Here is a 16,565-nt window from a genome sequence, read left to right on the forward strand (position 1 = left end):
AACTCCAGAAATAAAGATGAGTGTGCCTAGAGTTCTCTTCTCTTTCTTCCCTCCATCCCTTCCCCCCTTGTCCGCTTAAATATACAGGCCTATACAGAATACGAGGGCATTGAAACCGATGTTTCACACAACTCACAAACAGTCTCCATATCTGAGACACTTTCCGTCTAACCGACTATACCTTTCAGGCTTTTTTGATGTCTGACAACTTCAAACATTTCACTCGAAACAGGCCATGGGTGGGGAGCGTATTGCATGTGCTACCAGCAACGATATCTGATTCAGAAGAGTTGGTTTACTTACACTGAGTTATTTTAGTGACTAGTGGAATATGATGACAATGGGAAATTATTCAAATCTTTTTCGAATACATCTAAGGCACTCCGTTATATTTTACTTGTTGCAAGGCAAACAAGTTTGTTTGCCTTGCAACAAGTAAAATATCTATAACGGAGTGCCTTAGTCTCTTCTTGTTTTGATTCTTGACTTAACCCACAACAACTAAAGAGCACCTGTTTATTTTTAACACGAAAGGAACCTTGCAGCGTCCTTCGTCCTCCTTTTTCATATCACATCTTTCCCTTTCATTGTTTGTCAAATTATAGCACTGCAGATACATTACACTATTAAAAACAAGGGCCATGGCCACTTTTTTCTGTGGTGTTTACATATTTTCCTGGTTCTACCCCACTAGATATTATTGCTACCGTAAACATATAAGATGACTTAAAAATACTGTATTAAAGTACCACCTGGAACCATGACAACAATCAAACCGCAAAAGCTGTCCTCAAGCTGTCTCAACGGTACAGTGGTGACTAGGTCGCTTGTGGAAATTAATGCCAGCAATTTTTCAGACCATCCTTTAATTCAGTCCATCTCACTGTATTAAGGGCCTCCCTTGCAAAAACGAAATATTTGCGACAGATACACAGCCAACTTGTGGGTAATTAATGAGAAACAAATATTGCCAGAAGTTTTCCAGTGTTGGCCGCTAGAGGCAAACTTCCAGCAAAGTTCTGGCAAACATGAGAAGTTTGCCACTATTTTTTTTTTTTTTGTACTGTACATATTTATTGCTGGTCACTAGAATTTAATCTTGCACTGTTGCACTGTTGGACTTATTTGCACTACCAACTTGACACACACCTCCTACTGGATCACAGTACCAATCCTCAGTACATTCATGCACACCTTATCCATAGTATTTTACTGCTCCTTTAGTCATTATGATTTGTTGATTTGCTTTGTATTTTCCTGTTTACATTGTATTGTATGTTGTGTGTGGTGTCTTAAGCTGCTGGGACCTTGAATTTGCCCTTGGGGATCAATAAAGTATCTATCTATCTATCTATCAAATGTGTTCGGCAATGATTTGCCACCACACTTAGTCAATAATGATAAACTTCCAGTAGACCTCTGGTGCCACACCTAATTTGCAAATGACATTGCTACAAATTTGCTGCAACACTGCCAAAAATTAACCACAACTGTTTGGCAGAAACCTATCATTTGCATGTGGCAACTGTTCAACATAAACCTCAGATTTCTGTACGTGTTTTCATTAAGGGAAACGACACCTGTTAATATTCAATTAATTTTCAGTGAAAAGCAGGCGCCCAAAGCAGGCAAGCGGACAACATTTGTAGCCTATGGCGGGGCAGGCACAGTCCCAACATCTTTGCCACTTGTGTGCACGAATCAAGAACATGCCCGCCCACCTGCAAGATAAAGGTTTTGCTTTTGGGTTTGCTTTTGAGTTGGCAGTGTGGGCACAGGGAGAAAGGGGATGGCTTTAGCAGTAGAAGTAAAACATTTGTACCGTTACCTTCCAACTCTGACCTCAGGCCATGGCTTTGAAGCACTTTCTGCATTGAGGGCTGCATCCTGTATGTAACAATACAAAACACTTGTCAAAGTGGCCTAGAGCATGCACTGATTGGACATGACATCTAATTAGGCTCTAATATCACAGACTATAATATTATACATGGGCATACTGTACGTAGGTGGCACTAGACCCCTTTTACTGGGGCACGTAAATAAGTTAAGGTTTAGCTCCTGTTTCCTATTTGCCTACACATTATTATTATTATCATTAAATTGGGCTGTGCCTCAGTAGAGTTTTGGGTCTAGTGACACCCCTGTAACCCCGACCACGGGTTGGTTGTGCACATCAAATTGATTTTGCGTTCATTCGTTCATTCATTCATTTATTCTCTCTATAAGCCTTCTTTCCATTTTGCCCCTTTTCCTGTTTTGCTTGATGAATGTGCAGCACATCTACATAAAGCATGGATATATTGAGGGCTGAGAACCAAAGGGGCGTACAGTAAGTGAAATTTTTGGTCAAAATTGAGTTATATCACCTGAAAGCTCTTGATGAGCTCTTTCTAACTGACAAAATTATAGAAGTAAAATATTTATGAATATAAAGTTATTGAAGAAAAACCAAAGGTATTTAACTGTGAACATATAGAAGCAGTTAGATTTGTTTTGGCTCCCCTGTAAAGTTGGTGAAATGTCACTTACGCCCCTTTGGCTCTCAGCCCTCGATATGTTCCATGGTTATTTACATAAAACATAATGTAATAATTTGTAAATTAACATATACAAATATAGGTACAGGTATAACTAGCATAGGCTTGTGTTGAGGACACTGATGATGGTGATATAGATATGGAGCATTGCAGTGTTCCTCTCAGATCCCTCACACAGACCACAATTTGAGTGTCGCTAGTAAAGACACAGTGACGTTGTCACCATGTGATCTTTATCTATCTTCTGAGAAATTATCTGTTCTAACACAACATCTAGATAGTGCAAAATCTTCGAGAGCAGGCACGCTCAGGTGCCGGATCCCAAAAGTTAAAGCATGAAACAAACAGCGCTGGGCCCACACACTGAGCTCCACGTTTGAGCTGTTTTTAATCAAGGCGAACAACCCTTCTTCAGACTTGACTTTCTAACACCTGAATAGCCCCGCTAGCAAGCAAGCTATTTTGACATGATCACACTGCTTACTCAAGCCTGAGGAAGAGCGTATTGCTCGAAACGTTGCTTCAATAAACTATCACTGGGAGCTATACTGGTGTGCGGACTTTTTATCCTTTTTTTATCACACTGCTTACTCTACCTATTATATTTCAGTGACTGACATACTGTAGCCTAATTATACATGACAAATTGATGCAATAAATGCACTTTCATTAGCACTGAGCCAATTGTGGTTACCACCACATTTAATTTCAATTTCAATTTAATTTCACTTATAGAGCGCCAAAACATTACACATGTCTCATGGCGCTTTACAGAGTGTTAAACATAAGATTATAAACAATCAAGTGCAAAAATGTAAAATGACAGTGTCTGTGACTGAATCAAGCATCTGCCTTAAGTTGTGTTAAAAGGTATTACGGCCCACCAGGCAATCCAAAAATGTCCCCAAAGGAAAATAATTGTTGATCAATTTTGCATACAATTGCCAACTCATCCAGCCAGTTAAGTGACACATCTTGAAGGATGTGGCTGCAACTGAACACAGTGTACTAATCATATCTAATTTGATGTGTGTACCCTGATTCTGCACAGAATGAAACATCCTGTTGAAAGGCCATATACAGTAATCATACAGCTAGGGTGGGTATGTATGTGTATGTGTATGTGTATGTGTATGTGTATTTGTGTGTGTGTGTGTGTGTGTGTGTGTGTGTGTGTGTGTGTGTGTGTGTGTGTGTTTGGTACGTGCGTGCGTGCGTGTGTGCATGTCTGACGCGCATGCATATGTGTGTTGGTTGAGTAGGTGTGGGCTGGGTCATCCAACTGTTTATCTTGCAAAGCAATCATCACAATGCGCTGACTTGACACAATGTACTGTAGATGAAACCACAGGGTCGTGCAGATGCCTGGCTGGCTTATGCACTACAGTTTCTTTTAAATGCTACACGTGCACTTTTTGCAGTTCTGTAGAAAAACAGTAAACATCTGCAGCTTGCACTGCTCATGCCCTCAATGTTTAATTTTCTGAGCACATCAGTAACCGTCAGACATTGGGACTGAGAGCTTGCAAGCTTTTTTTGGATTGATAATATAAAATATTATCTTGACAAACGCAGGTAAAAAAGTAATACGATACAGATAATAAAGCATACAAAAGTATTTATGACTTCAAATGAAACTCAAGATAACTGGTACTTGACTACAGTAATAAATCCCAACTTAGGTTAATAAATCATGTCAGTTGAACAAAGTTATATCTAAGCTCTTCTTACCAACACCACCTAAACCAGTTGTTCGTTTTTCCTCTCAAGCCCAGTTATTTATAGATTTCTGTGACATATGCGCGAGGCTGTTCAAGCACTTGAGAATGAGCTGGCCGCCCCGGACAGAGGAAGTGAAAGACATAGACTGCAGGAGTATATGGAGCAGAAGGGCATCAGACTAGGAAGCTACTCGAGGAAATGTGCTGGCTCTGTTAAGTGCTGGGTGTGCATTGTTGATGGTAATATACAGTACAATAATATAATATCACTGAACTGAAAAGTTGTAATTGTATAGAATCTAAAGTAATATCTACGGTCACCTTTAAATTAAAAGAAAGGTCCAGCGTTCGACTTCTTCTCACTGCCCAGATCTGGCTGAATGTTACAATACAAATATGCATCACATGCAGCCAGAGCTGCACGACACTGGAAGAAATGGAATGCGCCAAACTGATCTGATGCGACTGGAACACAAAGTAAGCCAATGTGCTGCCTTCAGAATTAGCCTTTGTGACCAGAATTAGGCCTCTTATGTTGAGCCTTGTCAGTGGTTTGAAAATAGTGATTTACTGTATTTTGACATCACTATGCCTACTCCTACAGGCTATAAACCAATTGAAGTTTGAACTTATCATCCATAAAAGGACCCCCAGTTGTTTTAACCATAGACATTTCATTTTAGGTCCATTGCAAAGTTGCAAAATTGTTCTACATTATGCAAAAGTCTAAAAAGATGCACATATATCCAGCATAAGTCTAGTTGCTGGACAGACTATGCCAACTTGCATTTGAACCACGTGTGATGTTTTTGCCACTCTGGCCCAAAAACCACTCAAACCACTTTAACCATGGCCATATCAATATAATCAATCGCTCTGTTCTGTCTGCCCTCATTTAAATGGCTTGTGTTTGGCAGGTTTGAGTCATTAGCGAGACCACCAAATGAGCAGAGTGCACATGTACTCTGCACAGGTTCAAGCACCCTGGTTTTACACTTGGGGTCTTAGTATATCTGAAACTCTCAACCCACTGTGGTTTCACTGTATGAAACTGAAACCTGGACTGTGTGGCTTAATTGACCAAAGGCTTAAACAACATAGGGAGACCGCAGACAGGCCCCATTGTGTAACATAAAACCAGCTGCCAGATCACGTCAACAGAATGATATCTGTGAGCTAAATCCACTCACAAGTATACTTTTTAAAAATGTGCCTTATGTTTTAAGAATGAATCCAGTTGTACAATTAAGCATTATCGCATGAGTGGGAGTGGTGTTGTTGGCCAATATCGCTATGGCTGTGGTAATGTTTTGTATTGTACAAAGTATTGCATCATCTTTATTAATAGCCTGCAACTTTACACTGCTGATATGTCACTAGCATAACTTCTAAACATATTTGATCTGCTATTTTTATCCATCTGGGAGCCACCTACTTTGCGTTTTTATCACTCCAAGGTGATGTTCTCACTTCTCTCTTGCTTTGAATGAATGAATGTTTGAATAACGTTCGGATAATTAAATGCAATATGCAGAGTTCTTACTAGCAGTAAAAAGTCTGGAGTTGGGTTGTGCTGGGATATCAGAAATTAATAAATAGTTTGACTGGATCGAACTGTTGTATAATCACTGATGCAAATTAGGACCCGAGGTCCTTAGTTCCATTCTCAACACTTTCAATGATTCATTGAAAGAGCCTACTGGGCATCCAAATTGTAAACGTAATAAAACTTTTTTGTTTGGGGTCATCAATGGGTAAATTATATACCAAGAAATGGGTAACCTATGGAACCTGACACGTCTGTCTGTGTTTAACAGCATGTTGATGTTCTGTAATAATGACAACAATAATCTGAACTGAAGTTACAGTATTTAGCAGACGTTTTCATCCAAAGCGACAAAGACTTGCAACTGTGTATACAACTATATATTTTCATGTGTTTAACAGTGCTTGATGCCTCAGTAGCTCAACTTATACCTGTTATCAATTAAATGGATTAGTAGCTATGAGATCAAGACATCAGGATTTTGCAGGTGCACAAAAGATTAGCCATCTGTTCTAAAGGAAGTTTGAGGGTGCTTGAATTCGACTCTTATAACTGATTGCTGTGTCATTTCTGAGAATGGACCTGCCTTGGCAGTAACAGGAAATGCTGAAGAACTCTCTCTCTCTACCTTTGTCTTTCTCTCATTCTCTGTCTTTCTCATTCTCCCCCAGCCCATTATCAGTAAATAGCAGAAGGAAAATATGGGTTAGCAGCCTGAGCCACCCACAATCCCACAAGACAAGTACTACTGTTAGTCACACACACATAGTATGCACATGCGTGCACGCGCGCGCACACACACACACACACACACACACACACACACGCTCTGACAGAGAGTCTTCAACTTGCTCTATCTGAATAAGTTGCTAAAAAAACTATTATTCTATCTATTTTGAATCAGAATGACAGATATCAACAATGTTGCCACATTAAACAAATAGGTTAATAAAGAAACCTTCTTTTGCTTCCTCACTGTAATGAAACCCAACATGGAGGAGGACTTCTGGAGGCAGATCAGTGTTGCTCTTTGATCTGCCCACCCAAGTCCAGTGGAAACTAGAGACATTAATCTCAGTATGGCTCTTCATCTCACTTTGCACTGCTGCTATGAATGTCAGCCTACGCTGGGGAATCCCTTTTTGGGGTGGAATTGTTGTCTATCAATTGGAGAGTTATTTTTGTTTTACCTGAATTTATTGTGACACAGCAAGTCTCTCTCTCTCTTTCTCTCTCTGTGTGTACTGTATGTGTGTGTGTGTCATTTTGTTTATCAGTCATTACACCATATCACTAGGAGGGTACTGAGCTACTCAGTCATCTAATAGCCTACCTTTGGCATTTGCACAAAACAAGACATTCTACATAATCTCAAAATTTTCTGATAATTAATAATAATATTAGGGCCGCAATAAAAAAATATAATAAACTTCGAGAATAAAGTCATAATATTTCGAGAATAAAGTCATTAATTATGAGAATAAAGTTGTATTACGAGAATAAAGTAAATAATTACGAGAATAAAGTCATAAATTATGAGAATAAAGTCATTAATTACGAGAATAAAATAGTTAATTACGAGAATAAAGTCATCAATAAAGTAGTTAATTACAAGAATAAAGTAATTAATTACGAGAATAAAGTAATAAATTATGAGAATAAAGTTGTTAGTTACGAGAATAAAGTCATTAATTAATGACTTTATTCTCGTAATAAATGACTTTATTCTCATAATTAAATACTTTATTCTCGTAATAAACAACTTTATTCTCATAATTAATTACTTTATTCTCATAATTTATTACTTTATTCTCGTAATAAATGACTTTATTCTCATAATTAATGACTTTATTCTCATAATTAATGACTTTATTCTCATAATTAAATACTTTATTCTCGTAATAAACAACTTTATTCTCATAATTAATGACTTTATTCTCGTAATTAATTACTTTATTCTTGAAACATTATGACTTTATTCTCAAAGTTATTGAAAAAATATTCTTTTCATGTGGCACTAATCGGGAAAGACTGCTGACTTGATAGCTGTTCAGATAAGACTCAAGGAGACCAACTGAAAATGAAACCTGGCGTTTTTCTAGGCTGATTTGACATGGAACTACACTCTCATCTGGCGTAATAATCAAGGCAACTTGCAAACTATTGGCACTACTACTGCTTGTTGTCTATGGGGACTATTTTCAGATGCTGCGTGATATCACTGCGCCCATCATAAGTTGCCTTGATTATTACACCAGATGAGAGTGTAGTTCCATGTCAAATCAGCCTAGAAAAACGCCAGGTTTCATTTTCAGTTGGTCTTATTGCACTTTCTAACTTGAGAAGAGACACATTTTAAATGGGAAAATTACCGGAAATCTTAGTTACTTTTAAACATGATGCTAGCAGGCGAGATACTACTGGTCTATTCCATTTCAATGATCTATGCTAGGCTGAAGCTGAAAGTTGTATCGCCAGACTCACATGACTGGATGAACGGGAAAAAGGTAAATATCAATTGTTTTGCTCGAGGGGAGGTGGAAAATGAGCTTATTTCCAAAAAGTGGCGGAATATCCCTTTAATTAAACAAATGATGAACTAGACTATTTTGCACTGTCTCTCTTAGTAAAATAGGGCAACAAAACATGATACATAGCTAGCTAACACACCAGAGATGCACAACAACAATAGGCTACACTCAACATAGGCTACACTCAAGTGTATGCCACATATAGTTGAGCTATACTGTAGTTTTAAATGGAAAACCATAAGTGCAAGAGTATTGGCTGCATAGAGTCAACGCAGATATAGCTAGTTGTATGTTTTTCAAGTGCAAGACTGAAATAAGCGTATAGTGGTTTCTTAAGAGCAGCAGCTAAGATTAGGGGAACTGTAATTAAGTGGTATCGGTGGGTGGTGTCAGGTAATTTTTACGAGTACAAGTAGGCTATATATGGGCCCAGTATCGGCCGATCTCCGATGCCAGTATCGGTATTGGGCCATACCTAGTCTATAGGGAGACATGGTCCAGAGGTAAGTCCCTCCTCTTCTCCCTTCTCAAATGCAGTGTGTGAGACCTCAGCAGCAAGCATGGCACCTGCAAATTAAATAGAGTGCCCACTCCACATTGCGACATATGATTGACTTGACATGCAAATGAGCAATAGAAAACTCATTAGCGCAAATGAAAACTATCAAACAGTGTCCCCCTTTTTTCCCCCTCTTTTTGGAAGTGCTCAGGAGATGGGCTACCTGGACTGAGGAGAGACAGAACTGGACAGGACAGAGGTCAAAACTCCTCTTTTCACATAAAAGTACATTTTGCACTTAATTTGGATATCAGGGTCCAATCAAGAGTCTGGAGGAAGAGTGGAGAGGCAAATAATCCAAGTTGTTTGAAGTCCAATTTGATGTCTCGACAGTCAGTGATAATTTGAGGTGCAATGTCATCTGGTGGTGTTGGTCCACTGTGTTTTATCAAGTCCAGAGTCAATACAGCCTTCTACCAGAGGATTTTAGGGCACTTCAAGCTTCTATCTGCTGACAAGCTTTATGGAGATGCTGATTTCCTTTACCAGCAGGACTCAGCACCAACCCAGAGTGCAAAAACTGCTAGTAACTGGTTTGATTACCATGGTACTACTGTGCTTGATGGCCAGACAACTTGTCTAACCTGAAGCCCAAAGAGAATCTATGGTTTATTGTCAAGAGGGAAATGACAGACACCAGACCCAAGATGACCTTGGGCAATTTTCTTCCAGATTTGGCTGCCATGGGATGGCCACCCTGATTCTCGCAAGGGGAAAATCGAGACAGAAATCTTGTAGTGTGGGGTGGGCTGGCCGCTATCAAAGCAACATGGGCTTCCACATCTCAGACTTCTCACAGGCTGATTGCCTTTATAACACACCACTGACACAGTGATTTGTGCAAAAGAAGCCAGACCAAGTATTGAGTGTATAAATAAACTAACTTAGATTAGGCTAGTTAATATACATCTGTATTTTAACCTCTTTATTCTTATATTTTGATATACTGATATTTGATTTTCTTGAGCTGTAACTCTTTAAACTTTAAGCCGTATCAAGATTAAATGAATAAAAATGGTGTGAAATGTTTCACTTTAATGAATCTAGAATAGATGAAAGATTCACTTTTTGAAATAAAAAATAAATACATGTCCATGATATTCTGAGACCCACATGTGTTATTTCTTTATTTGTATTCTATTTAACCTTTTATTTTACCAGGAAGGTCCCATTGAGACACCATGTTTCTTCTCCCAGGGAGCCCTGGCCAAGACGGCGTGAATGATTTAAATTCAGCAATGATTTAAATGTGTTAATCATCTATGAAAATAACTATAACAATTATAACATAATAATCATAACGTGTCTTGTACATCACCTTAAAGGGCCCATCACATCACACGCGGCATGCGCTATGAAACCCATTACTTTCAATGGTTTGAACGTGCAAAAACTGGTCTGCCGCTGCGCTCAGTATAGCGGCATTTTTGCCGCTTTGCCGCTCTTGCGTTACCGCGGTCAAAGTTGAAATATGTTGAACTTTGACCGCGGCGCGCTGTACGTCAATGGTCTTTTGCGCAGAACCCAGCGGTAACCACAACAACAATCGTTAGAACGTTATCTCAACCAAGAGCATTCTAGCGGTGAGCGCAGGGCATGCCGCCTGTAATGTGATGGGCCCTTGAGGCTGCTGTTTATGAGCTTCAAATGAACTGTTTTGAGCACAACAGATGCTTTGAATGCTAAAGATTTTTTTTTCTAATACTAGAGGTTAAAACCGGGCCTGGATGGCATAAAGTACAACAGTAAAAGCAAAACTTGATTGCTACACTTGCATTGATCTGAGAGTTGGATCTGATCCAAGCTCTTATGGGTTCGTCCTTCGGCCATGCTACACTTTTTCACCAAGTTTTGTTGAAATCGGGCATGTATAGCTCTTGGTGATCCTTTATACCTCAGACAGACAGACGAACAGACAGGCAGATAAACCGCATTAAAAAAAAATTCTGGTGGAGGTTATGCAGGACAGGCATAAGCAACCATAGTATGATTATTGTGGTACCGTGTTGCCATTCATGTCCAACCCAAGAGTGCATCCGAGACTCCTGAAGAGGTTACAGTAAAAGCACACTCTGAAGAGTGGAGCAAAAGTTTATTCCTATTCTCTCTCTCTGTGATAGCAACACCAAACGACAACCGTCTTTGTCATCACAGAACTTTAACCTTGGGCTGAAATGAGAGACCCATGAGACCCACCTAAGATGCAGAGGAAAATGTTTGTGTTGCAAAACATCTGTATTAATCTGGACACACCGTCACATATAATCACTTCGAAACTTAATAACTTGTAGACTGGAATACTGTAGACTAATGTGAAAACCATGGCCACACATTTGCATAGCGGATGGGCGTAAAGCCCCGTTATTTTCCGACTGTGAGCAACTGGAATAAATGGCACAACACAGGACGTTGAGGGTAAACTGGTTTAGAGCGTGTTTGCTAAACATGCATGAGCTATGACACCCTGACTGAAATGACACATCAGATGCTACATAATACTAAGCTATGGTGACTGAGAGGGGCACTGAATTGCAGAATGACTAAGTGAGATTTGTGTGCATTTGGATTCAGACGATGTGCAACAATTTAAAACAATTGAAGTGAAAATTGAGCAAGGCCTTCTGTCTTCCTGTGCTGGGCAAAGGTAACTGGGAGTTTGCGGACTGTGTGTGTGTGTGTGTGTGTGTGTGTGTGTGTGTGTGTGTGTGTGTGTGTGTGTGTGTGTGTGTGTGTGTGTGTGTGTGTGTGTGTGTGTGTGTGTGTGTGTGTGTGTGTGTGTGTGTGTGTGCGTGTGCGTACTTGTGCATGTGTGTAGCTCATTTGTGCGTTTCATTCATTCAGCCCTTATTTATTTTTGGAAAATCATTGAGGATAGCCTAGCCCTCCATTTCAGTGATGCCGGATCAGAATATTGACCTAGACCTAAAACAACAACAACATAAATAGGCTAGTAGACAGTATGGTTGTATTGAAATATAGCCTAAACCAAAACGAAATAAGTAATAAAAGAGGGAGAACATGAAAGAGTTGATAGTGCCTTGAAAAAATGTCCAGAAAGAGGGGTAGGCCTATTAATAGTTTGTGAGTTGTGCTAGCCTAGCCTATAGCCTAGGCCTAGCCTACTCCTCTTTTATAGTCTGTAAATCTCATGCCATGCCACATGTGACAGCTGGCAGCTCTGGCTGGGAACTAAAATGTTACATAGGGGAGCGCCGGGTCAATTGAGACATGGGGCAATTGAGACACAGCGATTTCCTCGAAAACCATGCAAGCTTGAGCCGTCAGATTTTGACACTACGTCTAGCACATAACACATACCAATCCTGGCAAAGCTCGTGAAATTACGTCACGCCATTCAAAAGTTATTAGCGGGTACCGGTTTTCGTCTACGGTAAGTAAAATCTTACATGCGGTAGTTTTTTTGTGATCAAAAGTTGTATTTTGGGTGCCATGCAATAATAATATGATCAAACAACAGATGAATTTGTACTTAAACAGGCCCTAAAGTATGCAATGTCATAGTTTTTAAGTTTAGAGGCAAAGCAGGTTTAAGTGTCAGTAGTCGCTGGAGGTTCAATTGGTACAGCTATTTAAATCTCCCTAACGCGAACCCGGACGTGGCCACATTACACGATCAATATCTGTATAAATCGCCAAATTAATAACTGTTTTGCTATGAACAACAACTGATTTGAGTTAACAACAACTTATTTGAATGAACAACATATATTTTGAATGAACAAAACATGAATCCACAGATATTCAGCGAAGTAAGGGAAACAAATTATACATGCGGTAGATTTTTTTTGTGATCAGAAGTTGCGTACGGGACAAAAATATTTGTTTGACCTATTTATATTGCGAGAAATTATGTGAAACTTTCGGGATGACGAATACACTAGTATGTTGTCCGATATGCTCCATAAAAACGTGAGTAAGGTCAGTAGTTTCTGTTTAAAACATGCTGTATTAATTGCCCCTCCTTTGTGTCTCAAACGACACGCATAGGTGGGGCATTTGAGACAAATGTCAACTTACGTTCAAAGTTTGAAAACAGCGCGATCATCCAACATATGTGTTAAATTACACTTGTAACTAAGACACAACACATGTGAGTTGTTGATCACATGATAAAAATGTTTGTGTACATCACGTAATCTTTGAAAAGATCGTTTAACTGAAAAGTGTCTCAATTGACCCGGCTCTCCCCTACATCATATTTACCAATCGCCCTCCCTCCATCCATTGAAGACTTCAAGACCTTGATTCACAAACAGTTCTTGAAGGTGCAAGGAAACTGATCAAAAACTGATCAAAAGTATCCTAGCATATAGCTTTTTCTATGACTTACATTGCGATATTTCAATTTCCACTTGACTCAAAGTCAATCTTTTCAACTGCTGCATCTGACTTACATTGTGCCTCCAGGGAGAGCAACACTTTGCTGCCACCTGTCGGGAGCTTTCTCCTGTCCTGGCTGACGACAGTTTACTATCTCCATGGTAACGTAGGTCACAGCTGCTACGGATACATTATGGCTCTTTCAAGTCATGCTTGACAAGCTATGTTAACTTTTAGCTATTTCAATTGGTGAAATATATTAAACTTGTATTTCGTTCGTAGAAATAGCAAAATGAGTGTTTCTGTGACACGAACATTTAGCAAGAAAGATGCAGGAAAGAAGGGCTACAGACCACAGCGGGTCCATGACTATCTCTACGGTGAGTTGGTATTGCTAGCTCACTACACAGATTCTCCCCTTGAAAATACATGACAAAGTAAGGCCTGCTTATCACTGTAAAGTGGTTGATAATATCACAGACAGCTACGATATTATTTTTATTGTATTGATATATTCTTAATAATAAAGTTGTTGGTCATGGCAGTAACGTTGGTCATGGCAGTAACGTTATTTGACTCACGTTGCGTTTGTTCAGATCCCATTTACACGGTTTCCGGGGAGATGGATCATGCAAGGGCCTCCTTCAAGTCTCACGCGTCAGTGGATAGAGTGGTAAGCAAGCTTTTAGTTGTCTTTGTTTTGCAAACACTACATCCTTTCATTGTATCACATGGATAGCATTAGTCATGCTCACTCCAAAAGTCTGCCATCCAGCAATGAACAGTCACAAGCTCACTCAAGCAGCAATGATGGAGCAAGCTCACAAGCTTCCACAGGTCTTAGTCGGTCAGCTAAACATCATTTGGTTAAACATTTTGGCAGTAGGCCTAGGTCACATCCCATCTTGAGAGAGAGACAATAAAATCAAGGTCAGTGGTGTGACCATTCCTTACAAAACAAACAGCTGCTAACCATTGGCATTTAAATACTCAGAAACACAGCCCCCTTTTTATGCATGATATTGATTTCTGGGTTATTGTCAGATAGGTAGGCTAATTATTCCAGATACTGCACAACATTCTTGTAGTCATTTTTGGAGGCCTACAGTAGGTATCTAGCATTACAAGGCTACAATGTTTGTGAAAGCAAATTGATAAAGTTGCTTTAGCAAATTGGACCATACCCTTTGAATATTTTTTAAACATTTTTAAAATTGTAAGTGTTATCTGAAAGCTCTTTCTCTTGAAAGTGTCCAACTCACCCCATAACAACCCCACTCTCTGTAGCGGAAGGTGCCGGAATTCAAGTCCATGTTCAGTCACCTGCCGCACCATCCCCGTTACACCCTCCGTTTGGAGTCTACGGATCCCGTGCCGGAGTTTATCGACCGCAGGTGGCGTGGACATGCCGACCAGCGCAAGCAAGCGCTACAGCAGCTGGCTGGGTAAATAGCCTCTCTGTCAGTTACCCATGGCCCTACCGTAGATGCCTCTCAGTATATCAGTCAAGGTAATATGAATACCATAGGGGACCTTGGAGATTGGCAGTTGTAGAGATGAGGAAGCCAGGTAAATGGCCTCCTACATAAAAGCTTCACATTAAATGTGGACCATTTGGGCCGACCTGACAAGTTTTGGAAATGTTATGGAGCATTGCATCCTTTATACACAATGGCAAATCAGAATGGTTTACACAACAGATGTACACAACACAAAACAGGAACAAAACAACCATGTTGATTCAGGTAAAAGAAGTTAACAAATTGATTGATAATAATTGACTGACATACAGGAAGACTGTAGACATAATGGTCGATGTATGATCATAGTTAACTTAGTTAACATGGTTATGGTTAGCATAATAGTTACCAGCAAGAGAGCAATAATAAAAGGATTTGTTGTACTGATGTCATTTTCTCGATGTGTTTGCGTTCTTGTGCCAGTGTCATCCCAGGGATCCAGACTGAAGGATCTGACGAGCAGGCTTGCAATGTGTCTGGTGGAGACCGCTGGAAGTTTTTCAAACGGTACAAAGCAAATGACATCTTTTTCTAAATACTGTGTAACATTCATGTAGTTACAATATGCGTCATGTTATGTAACACAGTGTTTCTTAACTGGTGGGTCGCGACCCAAAAGTGGGTCGCGGAGGTGTCCTGGGTGGGTCGCGAAGGGATGTTGTAAAAAATATAGTAGCTTATGTATATTTTTTCATGCAACCACTTAAGGTTAACCCCATGCCACGGATATATGCTACCATGGCCAAGTTGATAAACGAATATTTCCTCCGTTTTCAACATTTTAACATTTAACATCGTGCACACTTGTCAGTTTTCAGAAAAGTTTTCATTGACACCCGTGTTCATGCCGCCAAGAGCATGCCAAATCTTAGTGGTGTAACAAGAAGTTTGAGCCGACGTTAGCTAATCAGAATCCCGAAAATATCAATAACATCAACGAATCACTTCCTTGTTTCATTTCAACTGTATTTGCAAATGCAAAAAACGAAAAGGGTTGGCACCAACATTAGATTATATTTTGCAACTGCTTCTCGGAATGCATCCATGATCACCAAAGCCAAATGAAAATGTAAACATTGGCCACACTTTTTGCGCAGATGCAAGTAGCCTACTTAGTTTTTTTCAGTTCACATTCATACGCGAAACGAGTCCACGAATCTCCACTTTTGTCGGAGTTTTCAGAAAGAATTCAGAGGCGAAACCGTCGTTTGTGTGTAGGTTACACGGAAGGCACAAACGAAGGGAAAAGTCTGTGTTTATCAAGATACCAGTGAATGTGAGAACAGGGCTCGAGTCTCTGATCAGATCTAAAAAACATCTCCAGTTCTCTCATTAATGCTCCTAAAACGCATATAGGCCTAATTTGCACATTGGTCTCTGGCCTTTTCATCGTAAACCCGGCCTATAGGCCCCTCGTGTTATTTGCTGTGTTCACATCCAGTTACAGTGTGATGTCAAATCTAAATGGATCTAAATGTTGAAATGTTTGTTTTGTAAATCTAAATGTTTGTATTTTGTCGATTGTAATATATTTTGAGAAATAAAATACGTTCTTTATATATTTTAAAAAGTGGGTCGCGACCTAGTAACCATAGGGAATTGTGGGTCCCTTGGCCAAACCAGTTAAGAACCACTGATGTAACACATGCATATATTTGCACGCATGCACACACTCACCCACTCACCCACTCACCCACTCACTCACTCACTCACTCACTCACTCACTCACTCACTCACTCACACACTCACACACACACACTCAAATGGACACACACACAGCCAAGCAGATGTTCATTAGAGAGTGCAT

At 39.8% G+C, this 16,565-nt stretch overlaps 1 protein-coding gene across 1 annotated transcript in view; it reads left to right on the forward strand.

Annotated features, from left to right (window-relative positions):
- Positions 1-13,414: 13,414 nt before the first annotated feature.
- cfap91 (cilia and flagella associated protein 91) overlaps positions 13,415-16,565 on the forward strand; it is a 21,559-nt gene continuing 18,408 nt past the window's right edge. Inside the window, exons 1-4 of the mRNA XM_062534793.1 lie at positions 13,415-13,618; positions 13,835-13,911; positions 14,526-14,683; positions 15,182-15,265. Coding sequence (XP_062390777.1) covers positions 13,531-13,618; positions 13,835-13,911; positions 14,526-14,683; positions 15,182-15,265 — 407 coding nt within the window. The 5' untranslated portion in view covers positions 13,415-13,530. The remainder of the gene's footprint in view (positions 13,619-13,834; positions 13,912-14,525; positions 14,684-15,181; positions 15,266-16,565) is intronic.

This window comes from Sardina pilchardus, chromosome 4 (assembly GCF_963854185.1).
Source record: "Sardina pilchardus chromosome 4, fSarPil1.1, whole genome shotgun sequence".
Classification (NCBI taxonomy): domain Eukaryota; kingdom Metazoa; phylum Chordata; class Actinopteri; order Clupeiformes; family Clupeidae; genus Sardina; species Sardina pilchardus.